Raw genomic sequence first — 14500 nt, 5'->3', positions numbered from 1 at the left:
GGGGGGGGCGGGGCAGGGTGTCCCTGCAGGGTCAGGCCCTAAGCTCAAATGTATGTGTGTATGATATGACTAAACAGCTCTTTGACAACATTTTCTTTTCCCTTTTCTGCTTGCTTTTACTGAGGAGAACAAAAATACGTATACATATGTTGAGGAACAAGGTATCCAAGAAAAGTAGCTTACACTATTGTTTTTCTCTAGTTTGTGGGTGTGACTAGATTAAAGGTCACAACAAGCTGAATTGGTTGACTTTTTAATTTACAATTTTGATCTTCCAGGGAGAATCTGGAGACTATTTTCCAGGACATGAAAGAAGAGTGTCATCGAATATGTATGCTAGCCAGAGAACAAACAGACCAACTGAGTAAATTTAAGATAAAGCCAGAACCTGAAACTGGTAATATCATACTTAAGCTCTTATTGTGATTCAACTGTTTGAAAGCTTTGCTTTATATTTGAAAATACTGTAAATTACACATACATAGAAGTACTTCTACTGTTTACCATCTGCCTTTTTCAAGTCTGTTCACATGGTGCTCAGTATTTCACCAAGAAAACGCACCGCCAGTTTTGGCATTCTATGACGAATGCTCCAAATCACATGCTATAAAAGACAGTCATCACATCAATGGCTCTTGTAATTGTTTTGTCCCTTGGAGTGAGAGGCAGGCACTTACTACATGTGATATCCTATCATATTGTGTGAATGACAGCACTTGCTTGCTTTTAATTTAGCTGTCAGTTCGAAAGATGTCTGTTATGAATGTCTCTAGCCCCATATCTGTTAGAGGAAAACTGCCGGACTGAGGACAGTCAGAGGACTTATTTTCTAGACTTCCTTGTGCAGAGTTTTGAATACTGTTTTGTTATATGGGACAAGAGCTTAATCCAACACTTCCTGAAAACAACAGAAAGGCTTGATTTTTATTGCACCTGGAACAGATCCGGAATGTCCGGTTCTCTTAATGCTTACATTTAATATAATGTTAATATGGGTATTCCTTACTAGCTTTTCTTAATAGTAGGATCAGAATTTTAAGTGATTTCAAAAAACACCTGTCAAACTTACACAGTTGAAGCAAAGGACACAAATTTCAGCACTTGCTTCTAATTTAGGTTATACCATTACTGAAGTTTTGTTACATGAAGTGCTAATGGGTAGCTTGTGGCTTCAAATTGCTATTTCTGAACTGTATTGTTATATTCTGATTGTACACTACTAAACTTTATTATTTGGGGCTGGGAATTTTGGGGGATGAGTGCTTGGCAACTTACTTCAGAATGGTTTTGTTTTCCTTAAATAAGTGCCTAACTCAGCTGTGTGAAAAGCTATACATGATACAGTTGCCTTGATTTCTGTTACTTCTGTGGCCCACTTTACTACAATATCTGAGTGACGTCAGAAGGCTGCTATACAATAAATGTGTACTGAAGTTATTATCTCACCTGATTAGGAGTAACCATATATATATTATTACCATTTTTGTTAATAAAGTGCCGAAAATGAAGGAGCAGTTCTCAAAACAAAGGGAAAATATGGTCCTACTTCTGAATAGTTATTGTTTAAATATTTACCTAATTTGGAAACCTAGTGGGAGTTTGGTACCTGAATACCTTCTAAAATCGTGCTCATGGTGCCTAACATGTTCTTGGCACCATGTGAAATGGTGTTGGTTCCAGCTTCTATTTCTGCCAGAACACTTCAGTTAATATATGCAAGTATGTGTTAAGAGTATGGGACAACATAATTTTCAGTAAAATGAAAGTGTTTATAGACATAAATCAAAGAGAAATAGAATTATTAGAACAGAATTATTTCCTTTTATTTCTGCTCTGATAGTTTTTGTGTCGGAGCTAATGTTTTTGAAAGAGAACTATGCCTCAAACTGATTTCAAAGAGAAAAAATAAAGGTTAAAAAGCCAAGAAGGAAGATCAAAAACCGCTCAGGAAAAATATCTCAACACCACACCTTTAATAACTATACTTCAGTGGACTATTTAATGTTTTCTTCATTCTTTTTTCGCAGAAATACAGTTTTCCATGCCAATACAGTGTACTGATAAAACTGATGAACAAGCAGAAGAGCTTTTTAAGCCTCGGGTTATAAAGGATATAAATAGAGGTGCATCATGCATCACATCTATCACACCAAGAGGAGTGGGCCAAGATGAGGACAACAACTCTGTAGAATCACTTTCTAAATTTAATGTCAAGTTTCCACCTACAGACAATGACTCTGCTTTCTTGCAGAGCACTCAGGAAAAACCAACAGTTCCTTGTACTGGTATAGCTGAAAACATGCTTCAAGATCATCATTTTAACCTGGAGCACAGAGACCGTGCTGTTAACCTCAGTAAATTGGAACCTAACTCATTTGAAGCTCATGGAGTTGATCTCATGACCTCAGCTTTACAAAGCTTAACTACTGTTGACAAAACAAACCCCCCAAATCATGCAAACATGCCCATAGAAAATGCCTGTGACAAAACATGTTTAAAAACAACAGACACTGGTTTCACATTTGTACCTAAGCACACAAACCAGGGTGTACCTGAAGTAATTTTTTCTTCTTTAGAAGCTGCTGGGACAACCATCAGAGGTCCTCATCAGGTATCTTTCTATAAATACTGTACATTTCAAAAAATGGCAATGATTCAGAAAACCACTTTGCAAGGATCTTTGAGACAGGATTAACATATTTTATGAGGTATCTCATCAGTCTTTTTTTAAGACAATATCTCTTGACAGTTCTTCCTGACACTGAAGTGTGTGTACAAGGCACTTTTCCAGTGAAAGGCCAGGAATTCAAGCAGATGTAAGGACTGGATATGCTTGCAAAAATTTCAGTTCATTTAGATATTAATTGTTTCTATATCTGTTTCCAAGCTGTCATTAATTGTAAGTTGCCCCCTAGATTGCTTTCTTTCTACACTTGATCTCAGTTGAATAGGACACATAATTGTTTTAATTGTTTTTAATGTACAGCAGAGAATATCACAAATGGACTAATTAAAAAGCTGAACAGATAAATACTTCACTGTGGAAAAATTATCTACTTTTTATCTCAGTCTGAGGTATAAACAGCACCCTATTCCTCCCCTCTAAGAAAACTTAAAATTTTTTCTTCACAGTTTAAGCAGTCAAGGGGGAAAGCATATTTATTTTTTCAAATGAAAGGAAGCTCACTAAAATACTTTATTTTAGGTTTATATGGGTACTTCGGGCTTGAATTTCAGTTATAGCTACTTGAAGTCCATGGCAGGTTCTGAAAGCAAGGCCCAGTTGCTGTAATGCAGAAAAACATTTCAGCAGGTTCCAACAATGACATCTCTGAATACTTTGCTTCTTTTGTGTAACATCCTTTCTCAACTGAAATTGCTTGCAAAGTTATTATGGACCTTTATAGACTGATTTTTTTTACATTTCTGTGGCTTCTCTCACACCTTGTGAGAGGACAGCTTTTCAAGAATAAGCAAATAGCGATATTTAGGAATTCTGTGAGGGTGGATTTGGCATATTTTTGCTATTTACATTGATGTGTTTTTGTGTTCTTTGGTAATGACAAGGTACGTGCAGCAGAAGAGCTTTACCTCTCAATTTGGCCACTGCATGACATGCAAAACTAGCATTTGGAAAGTGTAGGACACGATAGCTTTGATATTTTCTTCTCCTAAAACATATCCAGCCAAGTTTAATTTTCTATTGCAAACCAGTTTTGGATGAAGAGTTTAAAGCATGGAAAGTCTGCTGTTCTTCGTCATTGTATTTTGAACTATAAGCCTGATTTTTCAAAATGTATTTCAAATACGTATTTGTAATGTAGGAGATCTCAATTTTATACCAACTTCCTAATCACAGTTTTTATTGTGCTTTATTTTTCATTAGGTCCTCAGTTAAAGTTGTGACTGAGTTAAACAAATTAAACCATTTATTTTATCACTGGTAGAATTCCTGTGGAGCTGTGAAGCATTCACTCCATTGCTTGTTACTATCCTCTTTTTCTGTATTTGCTCTCCAGCTTGTTCTTTTACTAGTTAGTCTGTGTATTCATTTTTCAATAGATGGCACCCTGCATTGTATATTACAGCAAGTGAAACAGCTGGTATGTGATTATAAATTGATAGGGGAGTATGCAGCTTAAAAAGTAGAGAAGAATTACGGTTGAATAGCAGTAAACCTTTGGTTTGATCATTGGTATTTCTGCAAAATAAATTAATTCAGAGCCATCATTTAAAATGTAAATTATCTGCTTTGTGGCGAAAAATGTAACAATGCTAACACCTGGAGAAAAGAAAACTAATGGTGAACTGTTTCAGTATTTGTAAGTCATATCTACAATAGCACTGTAGAGCATATAGAACATATAGAACATTGAATAAAATGTTGTATCTTATCCAGAAGCTTGTTTGAAACAAGCCGGTATTACTTAAGAATCCATTAAATATACGTTCTCTGTATATCCATATATTTAAACATCAATCACCTTTATTCAGCTGCCTTCAGAAGAGGTTAAGCATTTTTCCCAGTGAATTGGACTCAGCTTTAGAGTTTTTTCTGTTAATTGTGCTAAAGATTTGATTCACAGATAATACATATGTAGATTAAAATACTAATGTTTTTTAAAAGTTACTTGCATACGTGCCCTTTCAACTATATAAACCTTAGCAAAGGTTTATGCATAAACTTGTTCTTAGTATTTTTACCACCTTTCTAAGGAGTAGTTACACTGCTTACAGCTTTCATCATCCCTGCCACTGGTGAAGCTCCAGTAAGGAGGAATTCTATACCTGATTTTTTTTTCCCTAGTGTAGATAAAACTTTCAAGTATTTACTACATATGTTAACTTATAAAATGGAAAACCCCATAAATGCAATAGATTTGGCAACAGTAAGTTCTTGGAACTGCTCTCAGTTGCTGTAATAAATTTAGCTCTTTCCTTCTATGTGGATACTAAAAGTGAAAACTCAATACTGTTTTCTTAGGATGTAACTTTTTAAAAAAAAACATGTGACTGAAAAGAGCAGCAGATTAAAATAAACATGGATATTAGTGGACCTAGGATTTTACAGACTACATTTAACTGAGACTTGCATATAGATGCATGTGTTTATTGGTATTCACAGTTTGAGGGGGTTGTTTCTACCAGAAATATTTCTAAGAAGGTTCATGATTTTAAAAGCAAATTGATAGTCAATTGATCTTAATCTGAATATTAATGTTTTTGAAATGGAACATCTGCTTAAATATATCCCTATTCTGAAAAGCATATCAAGCACATGCTTAACACTTAAAGAAAGAAGTGGAAGTTAAGTGCCTGCCTCAGTGGATTGCTGAAAGAGTACCTCCCCTTGTGCTTCCAAGATTAGAAATCTTACTATGTCTTTTGTGGGGCTTTTACAATACTATTTTATCTTTTTTCAAATGGTGCTTTACATTGTAAGTTATTAGAAACAAGTAATTCTAAACACATTTCTGCAGGGATGTTTAAGTGTGTCAGTGTCTAGATAGATTTAATATGCAATTTACACCAGCAACATACAATAAGTAGACTCTTTGAGCTGAAAAAAGTGGTGTGATTGCACTTAATTACTAATTAGTCAATTTAATTATATGGATTGCTGACCATAATGAAAGACAGTAAATCTGCCATTGCTATCTGATAAGCTAAACACTGTTTAAATAGGGAATGGACAGGAAATTGACTCCAAGAAGTTTAGCTGGTTTAAAAAGAAGGTTTAACTACTATGAAAGCCAGGTTAGTTGTACAGTGAGTTACCATGGGAGGAATAAACAATAGATTCTAACTATTTGGCATGATGAAATTTGAATAAGAGCTGAAAATTAAAATTCTTGGGTAAGTATCGATAGCAAGAAATCTAAAACTTCTCAAGAAACTACTTTCTGAAGTATTCTTGCTTGCCTTTCCATGTGCGAGTGAAGCAAGAGAGAAGAAAACTGAGCCAAAAAACTGTAGGGCGCTCTCCTCTTCTAGGTTCCATCCCCACGTAGAGCTCATACAAGCTTGCTGCCATTCTGTCTACTTTGCAGTCACAGCAGTATGCATTTCGTTTTCAATTTACTCAAAACCTAATCATCCTGGCCATATAACATAACTATGTATTTTATCTTGTGCTGCTAATACTAAAGTAATTAAACTTAATTTTTAACTTTACTTTGAAAACTGGTAGAAGACTTTTCGATTCCTACCTGGTCTGATGCTAAATAATTAGTGTGCACTCTGACTTAAAGTATGTATCAGGCTGAAGTCCCTTGAACTCCAATGTCAGGTAAACAGACTTGCTGGCTTTAAACTAACTATCTCAGGGACCAAGAGCAGAACAGCTGCTGAACCAAGTTTAGCATAGTTTACAGAATTGTCTGAATGCATGGATAGATATTCAGATGGTCCCATTGAGTTTGATGCTGTCATGGCAGAAGGAATCCCAAAACAGATTATTTGAGACACAATTACACTAAAAGGCAGTCAGAGCAAATAAGTAACTTAAGCCATATGACATTGGTTCTAGTCATTTTGTAAGTAAACTGAAAACTAGTTATGCGTCAGTAAGAAGAGAAATAAAATATTCACATTAACCCTGTACAAGAAACATTTTATTCTAAGGTAAAAATGTGTTTTCTCATTTCTGTTAAATGGCTATTACGTACTATTAACTTCTACAATAAAATACTGAAATGCAAAGTTAAAGAAAAGCCTTAATATGTATCAGATTGATATTACAGTTTTTTGCTTATAGCAGTATTTATCATTAGTAGATAACAAGGCATTTTAAGTGTTTGCAAGGATAGTATGTTTATAGAACTTTAAAAAAAATCAAAGTCCTATCTTGCTTTTCTTAAATGAGAACTCTCTAGTTAATGTCTCTGGCCAGACAGGTGTAAAGGACACCTAGTTTAAAGAGGCAGGGGTTTTTAATTTATAAATATAAACCACAGCATAATGTAAACCACAGCAATAATCATTTTCTGTTTCTTTTAGCTCATTTGGCAGCCTCGAGACAATGATTTGCTGGCACAAGCTTATACAGACTCTGAACTGAATCAGTGTGGAATATGTGAATTCTGTCGAGAAGTTTTCCCACCATCTATAACATCTAAGGAAGATTTTCTTCGGCATCTGAATTCCCACTTTAAAGTACAGTCTTAATGTATGAGAATTCAATGGATCACTGTTTCTGCATACATTTGATTTTTTTTATTCAATAGATATGCTAAGAATTTAAGAATTAAGACTTCTTGTAACAAGAACTCATGGCTGAAATTGTCAGATAAGCACATTTTTAATTGTCCTTTGACAAGGTAAAATGAAACTGTCAGTAATTCGTAGTATTGCTTTTTATGCTTCAATATTACCTTTGAGAATGATGCTAAACAACTTTTTTTGGTTGGGTTTGTTTTTTTTTTTTTTGCAATTAATCATTGCATGAATAGGCCCAAAGTCATAATTATATTAATGAGTGTGGACTTGCAGGAGTAATGCCTTAATCTGGCTGGGGAAATTAGTGTAATGCTAGGATTTTTTTTCTCAATATCCGGTGATGTGATTATGTTCTCCTTGAAGTAAACAGGAAGAGAAGTATGCTCTCATTTTTCATTTCTATTATAAAATTTTGAAATTTAACTTACAATAGTGAACCTCTTAATTCAGATTCTTCTAAAATCATCACAGTAACTGAATGCCAAGAGTGCCAAAATTAGGATAGGCTTGTTCACTAATGTAACTGAATGGTTGACTTTCCCAGATGAATTGTTTACTAGAGAGAGTAATGAAACACAGGACATAAATGACCCTTTTGCCAAAATCTAATGGTAGCAATTTTATGGATTTCTGTTACATGTTACAAAAAAATAATGATTTTGTTCCTGTACCTTTTGATCATTAATAATTAGTAAAAATACTTTAATGGAAAAGGTTATATTAGTATGAAGGATAGAGCGAGAAAAGGTTAAACTTTCCCTAAAACTAAGAATACCAAAGATTATTTACCTTTCCTTCTGGTTTGCTATGAAGGACTACTTAAGTGTGTTACAGCCTAGAAAGGAAAGGGGAAAAACCTTATCACCCAAACCTCAGTGACTTCATTTTTAACCTGAATATGCTTAGTGGCTTTCTCAATGCAATTTAAATTTGTGTTTAGGTGAAACATTGCTTTCTGATAAAGTTTGCACATTTTCTGGATTTATTTGGGATCAAATTAAAGGGGGGGGGGCTTTACTAAGTAATTTAAATTAATGATAAAGGGCAACTTGGAGCTTTTTTTTTGCATTTGAACTGAGTATAGGTTTTAGTCCTGATATTTGATAATTAGCATTAATATTTTTATAGCAACAAAGCACAACAGTTTCTCTTTTTAAAGATCTGTTCGCAGGTGACCAGTTGCTGGAAGAATTAACACCTGCCTAATTTTTAGAAGTGGATTTTTCAGCAATTGTTTTCTCTATCTTAAACATCTCATGTTTGTGACTGGCTGTCAACAGAGTGTACTGTAATAAACAGCAGTGTAGTGCATGTCTGCTACATGACCTGGATAAAGAGTTTGTTACTATTAACAACAGCTCCGAACCCCCAGCGGTCCCCAGCGCTGAGGACGAGAGGTTCATCCCTGGCCTCGCCGTGCGGCGTGTGAAGTACCTCCCCAGAGAGCACGGCGGAGGGTGGTTCCTGGGAGAGGCAGAAGTTCCAGGATTGGGAGGAGAGACGGGGATTCGCACATCTCCAGCCAGCCCGGCGCAAAACCGACTTGTCCTCTCAACCGTGAAATTCGAGCTCAGGAGCTCGCGTTATTAAGAGCTGAACAAACTGCGAATCACCTCTAAAGCAAATAAAGTCATCTGTTCCGCCCCCCCGCCTTTCCCCCATGAGCTCTTCGGCGGGCGGAGAAGGCAGCCCTGCGCCGAGCCCCAGTCCCCGCACTGGGCCGCGGTTCTTCGTTGCTGGAGGCAGCCTTGGCACCCCGGCCCCGCCGGCGGAGCTGCGGCCTCCCCTGCAGCCGGGGCGGGCCGGGAGGGGAGAGGGAAAGCGGGTGGGACGCGGTTGCCCAAAGGCTTTTGTCGACCAGCAGAACCCATCCGTCTCCCGCTGTGGAGGACGGTTGGAATGTTTCCTCTCCGCTATGGGAGCTCCTGCCTAGTGCGGCGTCTTAGGAAGCTGTTTAATTCTGCGTGCTTAAGACTGTTGCTGCCTGAGGACGTCCAGATAGGCTCACCGATCAGAGCACTGCGAGGGGCACTGGTCTGGTTTAAAAATACCTGAATAAATCTCAGGCTAAGCAGTTGTGAGCGACTTGAAGTGGGAGGTGAGTGCGGTCCCTAAGTGGGCCCCACTCATACAGCTTTCCTGGAGGAGGCTGCTGCTGCCAGGAGGGACATCTGCTTTATTACACTCACCAGAGGAGGCTCGGTGTTCCTCCCCTCCGCTCCCCCTTCCACACAGGCTCAACTCAGCGGAGGAGGTTGAATCCAAATGGGAAGTGGGACTTCATTAGAAATAATAATAATAAATCTGGGGGGAGGAAGCGGAACTCGAGAGAGCCGCAGGCTCGTGTCAAGGCGTGCTACCGAATTCCTCCTCTCCCAGGGCTAGCCGAGTCCTTCCCGGGGTAGCCCCGGGGCTGAAGCTGCTTGCAGGGCTCCCGTAGGGGTTCCCCTGTCCCGCCGCCCCGCGCCGACAGTACGCGACGCGTGAAGCCCCGCGCTTACAGCCCGTATTCGCGGGACCTCTAGTTCCGACTGGAAAGCAAGGAAGCGAACGGCTCCCCTTGCCTGTGTGGAGGTTTCTGAGGGGCGTGCTGTGCCGCTACGGCTGCCTCAGCCTGGCGCAAGGGCTCGGTGCCGGCGGCTGAGGAGAACACATGTAGCTCCTCTGCCTCTCCGGCTAACTCGACAGCTGCTCGTAGCTCCAGTAATTAGACTGTCAGTGCTTGTTAGAGGAGAGGAAAACGCTCCTATGACAGATTCCACGAGTCCTCTGTTTTTTAAGATCTCACAGAAATCACCAGAGCATTAACTGAGGTCTCTTCTTTCTCTGGAATGGGAAGGGAAGAAGTTCCCTCTGCCATCTCGCACCCCAGTCGGACCTCCCTTCCGACTCCCATGAAACACAGTGAATTCACTCTGAGAGGCTCAGGAGAAGTTACCTTCCTTCCCTGCCTACCCGGGAGGAAGAGAGCGCTTCCTGGCCGTGTGAAGTTACTTTTAAAATCACCTCCTCATATTGCTGAATTTAACTAAACAGATAACTCAACAGAAGTGCAGTCTTTTCTCCCTTAACTGAGCGGAGGAGTCGCTCCACACACGATCCTTTCCCATCGGAGATAATGTTAATTCAGAGGATGCTCAGGAGAGGCTGTTCCCCCTTACGAACAAAAGCACTGGAGGATCAAGCCGAGTTGCTCCTACCCCCACCCATGGTTCACTCAGCAGATGAGACTCGGAGGCGATTTCTTCTCCTCCCTACCGTACATTCCCCTTTCCCCCGCAATCATACAAGGTTAACTCAACAGAGGAGTCTCAATCCAAATGGCAACTGGGATTGCATTAAAAAAAAAAAAAAAAAAAAAAACCCCAGAAGGGGGGGGGGGAAAAAAATCAGAAATAGGGAAAGAAAAGAGAAAAAGCAGCAGGCTGATTACGAGGTGTCAAAACTGCCAGGAGCAAGAAGGTGATAGCAATCAGGGGTGAGAAGAGTGCGCCATTCGTGCGGGGCAGCTAATTATCCGTCTCATTTGAGAAGAGCAGCATTCGAGGCAGCAGCGTTCGCCTGCTGAACGGTGACAGATTGGCGCGGAGGAGAGGGGAGGTGTTAAAACAATGGAGCCGGGCTTGCGAGCGCTGCTGCATGCTAATCAGCCCGGCCTCCTTCCTTCCTTCCCTCCCTCCCTCCTTCCCTCCCTCCGCCTGCCTGCCGCGATCCCTCCTTCTCGCTGGCCGCATGGCAAGCCCGACACAATCAGGCCCCTCCGCAGCAGACAGCACCACACCCGGCAGAGGTGGTAACCCAGAGAGAGTCCCGGTGGGACGGCGCGGCGGGGCAGGCAGCACCCGGGGGGATCTGGCAGGCTGGTGGGTATCAGTGGTAGATTGCAGACCTCGCCCTCGGTGCCCAGGCTTCCAGGAGCCCGTCAGTATGCGTCCTCGCAAGGGGCAGAGGCGAGGAGGGAGCTCTTCGTACACGTCCTGTGGGTTCTTTATGCTGACAACCCGGCTCCCCCTTCCCCGCCAGAGGACAGACGATAGCCGGCAGCGCAGGGCGGTGTTGCCTGGTAAGAGACAACCTACCGCCGAAGCCCCAGGCCAGGCCCGCAAAGGTGAGGGAAATGCAGAGCTGTGCCAATTACTGACGGGCTCCAGGGGCTGCGTTGCCCTCTTAGCTCTGCACAGTCACTAGAGTCCGGAACGCTAAACACGTTGTAAGCAAGCTGTACGGCCTCTCTTGGGCGTTTTGCCTCTCAGATTGCTTGGCCTTGCGAGCCTGAATGACCGCACGTATCCAGTTTGCACCCTGTGAGGAGGTACAAAAAGGGCTGGCCTTCCCTCGGACCAGGAACAACCTTTCCCGTTCACAAAAAGGGACGACAGGGTCTGCAGAGAGAGGAGCAATGCTTTGTGCGGGATCGCTTTGGCCCTAGCTCTCCCAGAAGGTCCACGCTCGGCGGGACTCAGAGGGCAAACCCTAGTGCTGGAGCGTTAGCAGCCCAGCGACAGCAAGTGCTCCGCTCTGCCAGGGAGAAGCAGAGGAATGAGCGTTGGAATGTTTACTCTCCAATATTTCTCAGTTTCCATTCCATCCTGCCCTGAAAGATTTCTGATTACTATACACTTCAAAATAGTATTTATTACAGATTTACATAATCTGTATGTTTTATGTTAAGGGAATAACACATTGATGCTGTACTACTGAAAGGAGTTAATCTAAACTACATAGTGTCTGCTATAACAGAGTTCCAAGTAAAACATACCCTTCTTTCCTGGCACTGACAAGTAACACATATCCAGAAGGACACTGCCCGGCACATTAGGTAAGGTGCCAGGTGAAGCCACTGCTCCACTCCTGAACCTTCACTGGGTTATGGATCAGCACTCGGCAAAATTAAAATTATATGCGTCTCTGTGTAACCTCCCATTTAATTTAACAAGTGTTATTTCAAATAGCATGTGCCTGTTTTACAACAGGATTCATGTGGGTAAGCAAACACCGAAAGGGATTAAACTGGTATAGGCCTGAGGTAAGCAGCATGATAACTCAGGTTGAATGCTATTTAAAATAGATTTGAGTGCATGTATGGATAGGCTGTAGTAATAGCGTTTAAATTTTGTTATTCTAAGTCTGTCGTTGAGTGTACTTGATGAGATTGTCCATAAGCATACAGATGGTGAGATTTTCATGCTTCTGTGGCATACTGACATCTCAGGCTGTAAAAATAAATTCCCAGATCGCTGCAATACCTAAGAAGCAGAAAAATGCAGTCCACCTTAATGCTCAATATTCGAGTGCTCTATGTTTTAAGAGATTTTATAACACTAGATACACAAGTTTGTGCAAATCGGGAATACTGATTTAATAGATTTACAATATAAAGCAAAATTCAAGATAACCTTTGTGCCCTTTTTAAAGGAGCTTATTTTTTCTGTGCTTCTGAATTTAGACATATGGGGGATGGAGATAAAAGCTTGCCTTTCTTTGCTGTTATCCGTAATAATTTTTTTAAACTGTACATAAGGATGAAAGGAGGAATCGACTTTTCATTAGGTCAAGTTTAGTTTTCATTAAAAGATTCTTGGATTGTTTCTTGATTTCACATAATTTTCCAAACTGGTAACAAATTATTATATCTATTTTGATGATTTATGCTGCATCAAAAAGGTATTTGCGTCAAAGACGAATGCTGAGATAGCTTCTCGAATATAATAATAACTTTTTTTGCTGCCTACGAAGCCATAGTGTGGACTGATCTGTGCATCAGCGTGTTCAGCCTGGAAAGCAACACTGATATTGCTCATAAATAGCTGGGGTAGGGCACCCCTATTGGTTAATGTCTGGCCGCAGACAAGGTGCTGTGCTTATCAAGGTCTCTAAGCTGACCGAATTAAAATTTTAAATAGATATATATAGCAGGGTGATATGGTGAAAATGAGCTAAAAGAAAAACATTTTGCAGAGACAAGTGCACACTTTAAAAAGGTTTAAAATATTCAATTGGTGAAAAAAATAACTACTTGTAAAAACGTGTGTATTTTCATTATGCTTAATTTGCCATTCAAAACAAGTTTTTCTTAATAAGCTCTATTGTTTCTATCTGTTTTGTGAAATGTAATACGTGTGAGACAGAAAGCAGACTCGGAATGTGAATGAGTCTTGTTTTCTCTTTCTCTCTTTCTTTCTATCGTTTTTTAAATACAACTTTATTCATATTCACAGGCATCTTTCAGTCGAGAAAAGGATTAATGGAAGTGGCATGGCATTCCTGAGGTCATGATCTGAAAAGATGAAACACGAAATCTTATCTGTTAGTCTTTTCCTATATCTTATTTCTGTGCAATATAAAAGTCTCCATAAGCAAAACACTCTATGGTTAATAGTTATGTTTTCGCTCTCAGCAGTGACACAAGCTTTGTCAGGTTTTCGCTGTTTGCATAGTTCATTAAAATACTTCGATAAATGACTCGGGTTTTTTTTAAATCACCACACTATCACCCGAGTAAAAACATCTATATCCTCCCAATCCTGCAGTGTCAAAAAGTATAGTCTCTCAGGGCAAAAGGTTACGGAGCCTTCATAAAGGTTTCCCATCTGTCATCAAGCGCGACTTCAAGCCCTCTAGGTGCTGTGAAAATGATTTTCTGCGGAATTCTCCAGCCCAAAGATGCCATCCTCTTAATTACAAGCATTTGAGATCAGGAACGCCACCGAATTCCCCGGAGATTCACAGAAGATATGCAAAAATAATCTCTTCTCTTGCTTGCCTGCCAGGGCTTCTGTACCTGCCCACCAGCTAGTCGGCTCATTTGCTAGGTAATGATGGATGAACCCAGGCAGCCCGTACAGCCGCACTGCCACCCCTCCTGACGTTACTGACACGCTGCCATTCAAAGTTTCTTCTTTATAATTGACCGCCGGCAAAGGAGTGACAAGTAATGTTCTATTTTTTTATTATTATTATTTTATTGATTAACTGCCCTTCTCGCCATCACAAGGCTCCTGTAGAGGGGTTACTCACGTTCACGGGGTAACGGAATGAAACAAGTCGTTGAGATCGCGGACTGTGAGACTGTCAGAACATCTGCTTACAACAGGTGCCCTGAAAAAACACATAAACTATTCCTGGGGTCAGTGTGCATGCAAAAGAGTATACGTACAGACGGGGTGTGGAGCCGAGCCTTTGTGTGACAAGACCGTGCCTGCACAGCAGAAACTGAGCCTCCGGTCGGGCGAGAATCCTATCTACAAATGTCCATTAGCACTTTTTCCAGCGGTGACAACCA

The 14500-nt window shown here is 40.5% G+C and overlaps 1 protein-coding gene across 6 annotated transcripts in view; it reads left to right on the top strand.

The window, feature by feature from the left end:
* The window catches only part of TANK (TRAF family member-associated NFKB activator), a 28041-nt gene extending 19998 nt beyond the window's left edge, over window positions 1-8043 (top strand). For all 6 annotated transcript variants that reach the window (XM_010567697.1, XM_010567693.1, XM_010567702.1 and 3 more), the window contains 3 exons: window positions 279-397; window positions 2028-2611; window positions 7000-8043. In XM_010567697.1, the coding sequence (XP_010565999.1) occupies window positions 279-397; window positions 2028-2611; window positions 7000-7167 (871 nt within the window). In that variant the 3' untranslated portion in view covers window positions 7168-8043. The remainder of the gene's footprint in view (window positions 1-278; window positions 398-2027; window positions 2612-6999) is intronic.
* Window positions 8044-14500: the final 6457 nt, after the last annotated feature.

Source organism: Haliaeetus leucocephalus, unplaced genomic scaffold, assembly GCF_000737465.1.
Source record: "Haliaeetus leucocephalus isolate CR32 unplaced genomic scaffold, Haliaeetus_leucocephalus-4.0 Scaffold1, whole genome shotgun sequence".
Taxonomy (NCBI): Eukaryota; Metazoa; Chordata; class Aves; order Accipitriformes; family Accipitridae; genus Haliaeetus; species Haliaeetus leucocephalus.
The sequence above is the reverse complement of the archived record's forward strand: the minus strand, read 5'-3'. Positions and strand labels throughout refer to the sequence as shown.